The 10,071-nt window shown below is 55.2% G+C and overlaps 1 protein-coding gene across 1 annotated transcript in view; it reads right to left on the reverse strand.

Moving 5' to 3' along the window:
• Positions 1-10,050, reverse strand: part of LOC105520495 (chromosome unknown open reading frame, human C21orf58) — a 22,008-nt gene extending 11,958 nt beyond the window's left edge. Inside the window, 8 exon segments of the mRNA XM_011954246.1 lie at positions 196-360; positions 961-1,034; positions 2,698-2,758; positions 3,452-3,660; positions 8,821-8,853; positions 8,856-8,904; positions 9,628-9,803; positions 9,891-10,050. Coding sequence (XP_011809636.1) covers positions 196-360; positions 961-1,034; positions 2,698-2,758; positions 3,452-3,660; positions 8,821-8,853; positions 8,856-8,904; positions 9,628-9,803; positions 9,891-10,050 — 927 coding nt within the window.
• Positions 10,051-10,071: the final 21 nt, after the last annotated feature.

Below are 10,071 nucleotides of genomic sequence, written 5' to 3' on the forward strand. Positions count from 1 at the left end.
TTTTTTGTATTTTTAGTAGAGACAGGGTTTCACTGTGTTAGCCAGGATGGTCTTGATCTCCTGACCTCGTGATCTGTCTACCTCGGCCTCCCAAAGTGTTGGGATTATAGACGTGAGCCACCGTGCCCAGCCATAAAATCTTAATTCTGTACCTGCCTTCTCCTCTCAGATGTGCCCCTGCCTTCGCCCTCTTACCGTAGGCAGGATGATCCTTGGCGGGTCTGGGGCCAGCGGGGATGGAGAAGCAGCGGGTAGGGTGCCCGTGGGGGGCAGCTCAGGGGGCAGGGCTGATCCGAGGGCTCCTCTGGTTGCCCTGTTCCAGGCCTGGGCCCGAGAGAGCTCATCCAGGAGGTGTTGTTCCTGCAAGGACAATGCAGAGCTGCTGCACACCGGGGAGGGGGAGCCCCAACGCTGCAGAGGCACCCCCAGCCTCAGGCTCAGGCCAGCCTGGGCCAGGTACAGGCCCCTCTCTGGGCAGGATGGCCATGGCTGGAAGACCCTTCGAGGGGTGTGCGCACAAGGGTGGCCTCCGTCTGAAATTTACCCAAGCGTGTCAGCTAGTTTCCAGTTGTTTTCTTTTCCCAGCCAACAGGATCTGTTCTCTCTTTCAAGCCAGTTCCAGGCCTACTTCGCTGCAAAGATCTCCCCCTAGAAAAGCGGCCCCACCTCCCCGGCGTCTCTGCCACTCGGATGCATCTTTGGTAAGTGCTGTGGGAGCAAACCTCCCGGCATCCCAGAATTCCAGGTCCTCCTGGAATTGGGCCCCTACTCAACATTTCCTGCCCTGATGGAAATCTGCCCCCAGGAAGGTCTCTAAGCTAACAGTGCCCTCACTGGGGCCTGGCCCTGAGAGTCCGGAAAGGTCTTCCCCAATATCCTCCCACCCGGTGCCGTAAGGCTGAGCAGCCGTCTCTGCTACGGTGAGCTCAGCCAGGTTCGCTCTGAGGGTTCAGGGCCTACCCGGAGTCTCTGCAGAAGGTCTCTCCTTCTCTTCAGAGCAGTCTGCAGAGCGTCGTCCGGCCGGTCCTCATTTCCTGGAGGGAAGCACCTGCTTGCTCACCAAGGAACGTGTAGAGTCTGTCGCCACAAGCACTCGGACTGGATGCACTGCACCCATATCGGAAGGCCCTGCCTCACCCACACTCCCAGGATGGGTGTGGCCTGGGAAGCTCCTGGGCTTAGTTTATCCCAGAGAAAGAGGGACCAGTGCTGGGTAAGGAGGGCAAGGGGCAGCATCAGGGGAGGGGTAATCCAGGGACCTCAGTGTTGGAGTCTGGCCAATGGTTATCTCATTCCTGGAAGGGAGCCTGAAGTCACATGACCAGGTTCCTCCTGAGTGCATTTCATACAGAGTCCCCTGGGCTCCAGGAGGCCAAGGCCTCTACGGGGCTGGTTGCAGCCTGATCTTGGCCACCTGGAGCCACCCTCTGGCCCCAAGTGGTCTAGAGTCTGGTCTGACCCCCAACTATCTGCACATCCCTCAAGCCTGCCCCCCAGTCCGGGCGTGGTAGCTCATGCCTGTAATCTCAACGGTGGGAGGTTGCGCTGGGAGGATTGCTTGATTCTAGGAGGTCAAGGGTGCAGTGAATTGTGATCAGGCCCCTGCACTCCAGCCTGGGCGACAGAGTGAGAGCAACCCTGTCTCAGGAAAAAAAAAAAAAAAAATCTGGCCGGGCGCAGTGAGTCACATCTGTAATCTCAGCACTTTAAGAGGCTGAGGTGGGTAGATTACTTCAGGCCGGGAGTTCGAGGCCAGCCTGGCCAACATGGCAAAACCCCCATCTCTACTGAAAATACAAAAGTTGGCCAGGCGTGGTGGAGTGCACCTGTAATCCCTGCTACTCGGGAGGCTGAGGCATGAGAATTGTTTGAACCTCAGAGGTGGAGGTTGCAGTGACCTGAGATTGCACCACTGCACTCCAGCCTGGGTGATAGACCGAGACTCCTTCTCAAAAAAAAGAAAGAAAAAAACGAAGTCTACACTCCTTGGTGAAGGGTCTGCACTTAAGAGAAGGCTCCGGAAGGTGGGGGGCAGGGTTCTGACCTCCTTTCCCTTAGGCACAGGGGTCCTGCCCCCCACCCAGCATCACACTGGAGTGGAGCCATTGGGAACCCCGGCCAGTCCTTGGGGGTCCCCAAACTCTCTGCCCCGGGCACTGGTAGCCATTCTGTTCCCTCACACTGGCTCTGCAGTCAGGGGACCTGGTTTGGGATTTTCTCTCTGTATTTGAGACTGGGCTCTGCCCTTGGCAGCTGAGCCCCCACAGGTCACAGGTTGCCCCACGTTCCAAAGAACAGGAAATGCTCCTCCGGCCTCCTTAGCTCCTCCCCGGACGTCTCCGGGTAACAGTGAGGACAGCAGCTCCTCCCCAACCAATGGGCAAGCTCAGGCTCTGGAACCAGAGCAACTGGGTCTGATCTGGGTGTGACCACTGCCAGGGTGAGCAACCTCTTTCTGCCTCCATTTTCTCATCTGCAAAATGGGAACAATGAAGGTGCACCCTTTTGGAGTTTGCAGACTAAAAGTGATAAGGAATGGGGGTGTCTTCAACTCTGAATGTAAAGGAAACGTGTTGAGGACAGTCCTGCCGGTACCAGGAGTGGGGGTGATTCCCAGAGTTGCTGTCCCCACCTCCCCCTGGCGCGGCTACACTTGTGTCTGTCTGTGCTGGTTCCAAGAAGCCCAGGGGCTCTCACCTGGCTCGAGGTGGAGGCCCTCAGGTCCCCCTTCCATGTTCTGCCGTTCTTGCTCCAGCTTCTGTGAGGAAAAGAGACCGTGACGGAGACACTGGCTCCAGGCAAAGGCCGTGTGTGCTCCAGGAATGACTAAGAGGCTTTCCATGTGATGAGAATGGTAGGTCAGGAATAACCCAGCCGCTCCAGGGCCAACAGGTGGGAGACGAACCCCTCCAAGGATCTTCATGAGCTGCCTCTGTCAGCCTGACCTCTAGCGAATTCATGTGTTCCACCTCAAGCTTAAGGGCGGATGCTCTGAGTGGCCCCTTCAGGCAGATTTCTGAAGTGCAACCCTGGGAGAGACCGCACTGGTGAGGCCTCCAGGCTTCCCCGTCAGTGCATGCCTGGATCATCCCCCACCTGAACCCTGAGCTGAGCAGTTACCTACTGGGTGTGTCCAAGGGTGACTCTCTCTCATGGCGGCGTGTGGGCCAGGATGCAGGGCTGGCAAAAGGCGGGCAGCAGATCCCTCGGACAGCAGGAGAGGGAACAATGCAGGCAGGGGGTGCAGAGGAGCCCCCAGGCACCGAGGCCCCCCGGACCAGACCCTCAGAGAATGTTAAGACTGAGTCTGAGGATGGGTCCACTGGGCTGCCAGCCCCAGGCCCGGCCCCTGCGGCCCTGCATTCTGCACCTGTAGGGCTGTCTCGAAGAGTCCCTCCAATGCCACAGCCTGGGAGTGGTTAAAAAAGGAGCATCCCGGGCTCTGCCTCACCTGTCCCAAGAGCTTCAGCGTCAGTCGGGTCACTTGCTCTGCCGCTGATGAGTCCAGCATGGTGGGAGCTGCAGGAGACGACCGTAGGGGCAGGGGAGGCCGCAGCCCACCTCCCTCCCTGGTTCTGTTACTCGAAGGAAAGAACTGCTTAGCAGGAGCCCAAGCACCAGCGTCACCCGCAGGGCTGGCCTTACCTCCTGGAGACCAGCCTGAGGTAAGAGAAGAGCCCTGTGGGAAGACAGCCACACCCTCCCTGGACTGCAGTGCCCCACAAGCCAGCGCTGGGCGCCGCATGACCGTTGCCAGGCTGCCGGACACAGGGAGGCCCCAGGTTGCCAGGTTTCCACTGTGCGTGCGTCCTCAGGCTACCTGTAAACATTCATCCCCAGGTGTGGCCAGCTGGGCTTCACAGGAAGACAAAAAAAGTGAGCAGTAGCTGAGGCAGAGGGGCAGAGCCCTCAGACCTGGGGGAACGGGACAGTCGTGACCCCCGTGCACCACCAGCCTCAGGACCCAGTCCAGAAGAACCTGTGTGTTAGGGGAGGGTGCCCCACCCCTGCGTACTGCCTCCAGGGTGTTAACAGCACCTCCCCTCCTAGAGACCCTCAGAGCAAGCAAGGAAGACAGGGTGGGGAGACTGCCTACCAAGGAGTTCAGGAAATTCCAGGCAGCAGAAGGGGCGGGACAGAGGAGGGGTTGTGACCTGCAGAGGGGCAGGGCTTCAGCAGGACCAGTGCGGGTGCTCAGGGGATGCGTCCCACCTTGGAGCTGGGGGCAACCGGGCAGGGAGCCAAGAATGCAGGAAGCTTTGCAGAGGGTAACGCAAAACAGGAGCATGGTCTGCACTTGGTGGGGCATTAAAGTCCACATTGACGAGTTAGTCGATCCCACTAGCAGGCAGAATGACATCTGGGGGATGTCAGCAGCAGGGGCCCAGACCTGCAGACCTGACGGGCAGAGGTTAGCACTTTGCTCAATGTAGCTAACCCAGGAACTTGTCTCAGTGGCCAAAATTGCTCTCTTGCCCTCAATTCTGTAAATGGCCCATGTGTGCCTGTCCTGTCTTTCAATCCATATCCATGTGGGGAGCCTGGAACTGGACCAGTGAGTGATAGGGTGAAGGCTGGCCAGCCCATAGGAGGTCAGGCTCACAGAGGCAGCTCATGGAGATCCTCGGAGGGGCGCACCTCACACCTGCTGGCCCTGGAGGGGCTAGGTTACTCCTGATGTAGAGTTCAACTCACCTTACCCTGGAGGCCATCCAACTAGAAATGAAGTCAGCATGAAACCAGGCCTTACCCTCCCTCCAGATCTGTGGAGGTTGTGGGCTGGGGTCACATGACCTGCCTGGTGCCACACATTCCCAGATGGCAGTCAGGGGTCCTCACTGGTGCTGCTGGACATGAGCAGACTCTGGCCCCATGTTTAAGATCCCAGTGCCATTGGGCGTTGGCTCATGCCTGCAATCTCAGTGCTTTGGGAGGCCAAGGCAGAAGGATCACTTGAGCCCACAAGTTGGAGATCAGCCTGCACAATGTAGCAAGACTCCATCTCTGTAAAAAATAATAAAAAAGGGCCCGGCGCGGTGGCTCACGCCTGTAATCCCAGCACTTAGGGAGGCTGAGGCAGGCGGATCACAAAGTCAGGAGTTTGAGACAACCTGGCCAACACGGTGAAACTCCGTGTCTACTAAAAATACAAAAAATCAGCCAGGTGTCGTGGTAGGAGCCTGTAATCCCAGGTACTCGGGACGCTGCGGCAGGAGAATTGCTTGAAATCGGAAGGCAGAGGTTGCAGTGAGCCAAGATCGCGCCACTGCACTCCAGCCTGGGCAACGAGAGCAAAAACTCCGTCTAGAAAAAAAAAAATAATAATAAATAAATATATACAAACAAACAAATAAATAAAAGAACCCAGCTCTTGTCCACAGTCATTAACAGTGACAGTCTTGGGAGACATTTAAACAGTCTGAGTGTGCACAGAACAAAAACCAGGTTAATTTAGTTAAGCAACTGTATAGAGCACCCTTGATATAAGTGACCTCATCTGAGAAAAAGACTCCATCTTACAATTTTTTTTTTGAGATGGAGTTTCACTCGTTGCCCAGGCTGGAGTGCAGTGGTGGTGCCATCTCAGCTCACTGCAACCTCTGCCTCCCGGGTTCAAGTGATTCTCCTGCCTCAGTCTCCTGAGTAGCTGGGACTACAGGCGCACACCACCATCCCTGGTTAATCTTCGTATTTTTGGTAGAGACGGGGTTTCACCGTGTTGGCCAGGTTGGTCTCAAACTCCTGACCTCAAGTGATCTGCCGTCTCGGCCTCCCAAAGTGCTAGGATTACAGGTGTGAGACATAGCACCTGGCCCCTGATAGCTTTTAAAAGATAGGGCCAGGCATAGTGGGTGGCTCACATCTGTAATCCCAGCACTTTGGGAGCTGAGGTGGGTGGATCACTTGAGGTCAGGATTTGGAGACCAGCCTGGCCAACATGGTGAAACCTCATCTCTACCAAAAATACAAAAATTAGCTGGGTGTGGTGGCACACCTCTGTAGTCCCAGGTACTTGGGAGGCTGGGGCAGCAGAATTGCTTGAACCCGGGAGGCGGGGGTTGCAGTGAGCCAACATGACACTACCACTGCACTCCAGTCTGGGCAACAAGAGTGAAACTTCACCTCGGGGGGGGGGGAAAAAAAAAAAAAGGGTATCAGGCCAACAGGGACCAGACATGTCCTCATCAGTGGATACTGCACCCACCCAGGTAAGGACATAAACAAGAACACTCTTACTATCAGTCCTCACCAGAGTACTCTATGGCCATGAAAAGAGCAGAATGCCACCCGGTCAAAGCAGCCGTTTTACAGTCTTGCTGTCACTTGTGAGAAGCCCTCCACATCTGCTGCTGAAGGCTCTGCCCACATCAGAGATGCTTCCTTGCCAGACAGATTCTCCTTTTTGAACTGGTTAACTTTTTTTCCTCTCCTCTTTCTCTTGATGTGAAATGTTACTTTGTTTGATGTGGAATGTTTATAACATTTATATATTGATCAAGTATACTATTATGTATGGTTTGCAATACTGACTTAAGGAGAGACTTGAGCCTGTGTGCCCACAGCTGTGACTGCCAAGTGAATGGGAAGCACTAAGAACTGCCTCCTCGGGATCTCTAATAGTAAACATAACACGCTCCAAAAGGCATGGATTTGTCAGTTTATTTATTTATTTATTTATTTTTTCTTTGAGACGGAGTCTTGCTCTGTCGCCCAGGCTGGAGTGCAGTGGCACAATCTCGGCTCACTGCAAGCTCCGCCTCCCGGGTTTACGCCATTCTCCTGCCTCAGCCTCCCGAGTAGCTGGGACTACAAGCACATGCCACCTCGCCCGGCTAGTTTTTTGTATTTTTTTAGTAGAGACGGGGTTTCACCGTGGTCTCGATCTCCTGACCTCATGATCCGCCCGTCTTGGCCTCCCAAAGTGCTGGGATTACAGGCTTGAGCCACCGTGCCCGGCCTAATAGGTTTTTTAAGAACAGTTCTACATTTACAGTAATTGAGAAGATAGTACATGGAGATCCCACATACCACGTGTGGTTTCCCCTCTTATTAACATCTTACCTTAGTGTGCTACATTTGTTATATTTTTTTGAGACAGAGTCTGGCTGCCATGCCCAGGCTAGAGTGCAATGGTGCAATCTTGGCTCACTGCAACCTTCACTTCCCAGTTTCTTTTTTTTTTTTGAGGCGGAGTCTGGCTCTGTGGCCCAGGCTGGAGTGCAGTGGCTGGATCTCAGCTCACTGCAAGCTCCGCCTCCCGAGTTGACGCCATTCTCCTGCCTCAGCCTCCGGAGTAGCTTGGACTACAGGCGCCCGCCACCTCCCCCGGCTAGTTTTTTGTATTTTTTTAGTAGAGACGGGGTTTCACCATGTTAGCCAGGATGGTCTCGATCTCCTGACCTCGTGATCCGCCCGTCTCGGCCTCCCAAAGTGCTGGGATTACAGGCTTGAGCCACCGCGCCCGGCCAACTTCCCAGTTTCAAACGATTCTTCTGCCTCAGCCTCGTGAGTAGCTGGGACTACAGGCACGTGCCACTGTGCCCAGCTAATTTTTGGGCCAGAGCCAGTGCACCCGGCCCATTTGTTATAATTATCGAGACACAATTAGCTAAAGTCCACACTTCGACAATTTCCTTAGGTTTGCCTCATATCCCTAGTGTGGTATCCATTAGAATACCCCATTATATTGAGTTATGTGTCTTTAGGCTCCTTCTCAGACTTTCCTCGTTTTTGATGACCTTGTCAGTTTCAAAGAGTACTGGGCAGATGTTCTGAAGAATGTCCCTCAATTAAAATGTGTCTGTTTTCTCCTGGTTAGACTGGGACTACGGGTTATAGAAAGGAAGCATCTAGGGGTGAAGTGCCACTGTCACCCCATCACACCAGGGACACACATTGTGTCCCTGTAACTGTGAGGCTGACCTGGGTCACTTGGCTGAGGTGGAATCTGTCAGTTTTCTCCACAATAAAGTGGTTCTTTCCCTCCTTTTCTTCATTGCACTCTTTGGGAGGAAGTAGCTATGTGTGGTCTACACTTAAGGAGCGGGGAGTTACATTCCCCTCCTTGAGGCTGAGTATCTACAAAATTTATTTGGGCAGCTTTTTTTTTTTGAGTTGGGGTCTCAGTCTGCCACCAGGCTGGAGTGCAGTGGTTGCCTGGCCTTGACAGCTTTTTAACAGTTTAAAATGAATTGAGGCCGGGCGAGGTTGCTCACGCCTGTAACTGCAGCACTTTGGGAGGCCAAGACGAGTGGATCACTTGAGCCTAGGAGTTTGAGACTAGCCTGGACAACACACGAGACCCTGTGTCTACTAAAAATACAAGAATTAGCCGGACATGGTGGTGTGTGCCTCTAATTCCAGCTACTCAGGAGGCTGACATGGAGAATCACCTGAGCCCAGGGAGGCTGAGGCTGCAATGAGTCGTGGTCTCACCACTGCACTCTAGCCTGTGCAACAGACTGAGACCCTGCCTATAAAAAAAAAGAAAAAAGAACTGAAATAAGACCCAAGTCCAACATTTGCAGAACCTCTCCAGAATGTGCACAGAAATGACTCTGGGGTTCTGAGGAACAGTCTAGGCAAACCTGGGCACATCCCCTCAGTCCCACAGTTGTAAATGTATACACGTAACAATTGTGAGATTCAGGCACAGTCTGGGTCTCTGTTCCTGGAAAGTGTGATCCTGTGGGCACAGCCCCTGCTCGCTTGGCTGTGTTGCCTGCCTGGCCCCTGCTCTAATGAGCCCACTGCTCAGAGTTTGCGCAAACCACCCAATTCCGAGTCTGGGAACCAGGAGATGGCTGGATACCCGCTCACCACACAGAAGACCGTGGCCTGAGTCGCGAGAAGTTTCTGGCGGTTGAGCTTCCAGGGCTTCCTGAGCGAGGCTGCAGTGAGCCGAGACTGCACCGTTGCACTCTAGCCTGGGCGTCGCAGCGAGACTGTCTCAAAAAAAAAAACAAAAAGAAAAATTCTGAGCAAGATTCCAGGGCTTCCTGAGGGCACGTTTAAGTCGTAGTTGCTGAGAATCCCAAGTTCTTGTGGAGGCTGCAAGGTGAGCTTGCGTCAGCGAGGAGCCACTCCAGCACGCTCGGGGAAGGGCATGGTTACTGCTGCAAACAGAAGCACACGGCCCTCCACGACGAACCGTTTGCAAGTGAAGGCGCACTAACAGGCGGAGGGACTACAAAGAAACCCAGACACCAGACCTGGACACATGAAATACGGGGTTTAGCTGAAGAAATGCTCCACAGGAAAGGGCGGCCTGCGCGAGGTCACCCACCCCGTCTTGGTTTTCTGCCACTTCGCTCCAGTTAGTTTCCCAAGTCCGCCCACGCGCGCGCCCGCTGAGAAAACGCCCACCCCGGCGGTCCCGCTGCAGGTCACAGGCGGTGCAGACCCCGGGACTGTGTCTGGGCTTCGGGTGTCCAGGGAGCTCCAAGGCACCCAAACCTTCCGTGGTTTTCACCTCTTCACGCTCAGGTTCCGCTCAGCTCAAGCTGAGGGGCGACGACCTCATGCGACGTCAGTTTCCCCCTGGGACCACGAACCCACGGCCCCATTTCTCTTCTTTCTACTAAAAACCTTTTCTTTTTTGAGACCTAAGACATCAGAGAGACACACGAGCAGACACGGGCTCAGTCGGGAAAGGCGGGAACTTCCAAGCGGCGGGGCCTGCAGGTCCAGGCGGTTCGCGCGGGCTTTCTGACCGCATTCGGCCGAGTTCTTCTCTGAAGACCCGGGACCCCCGGCTGTGGGGGCGCATTCGGCGGGCTGGTGGCGTAGGATTTTGTCCCGGGCTGGGGTGAGGGAGCCCTTGCGGATCCCCTGAGATTCACCTCAGCAGCCTCCCCGGGGATAGGCCTCAACCTCCTGCGGCGGCCCACGGCCAACGACTAATTCCTGAGGAGGGGAAAACGGCCTGGCCCTGTCCAGGCGGTTGCTGAGCGCGGTCCGACGCCGCCCACACGTGCAGTGAGCCCGGCCCGCGGTCCTGGTGGACACAAAGCAGAGGCACCGCCCGCGCGGGACCAGCAGCGCGAACATTTTGCCGCTCGGCCGACCGGG

This window comes from Colobus angolensis, unplaced genomic scaffold (genome assembly GCF_000951035.1).
Source record: "Colobus angolensis palliatus isolate OR3802 unplaced genomic scaffold, Cang.pa_1.0 Scaffold38, whole genome shotgun sequence".
Taxonomy (NCBI): domain Eukaryota; kingdom Metazoa; phylum Chordata; class Mammalia; order Primates; family Cercopithecidae; genus Colobus; species Colobus angolensis.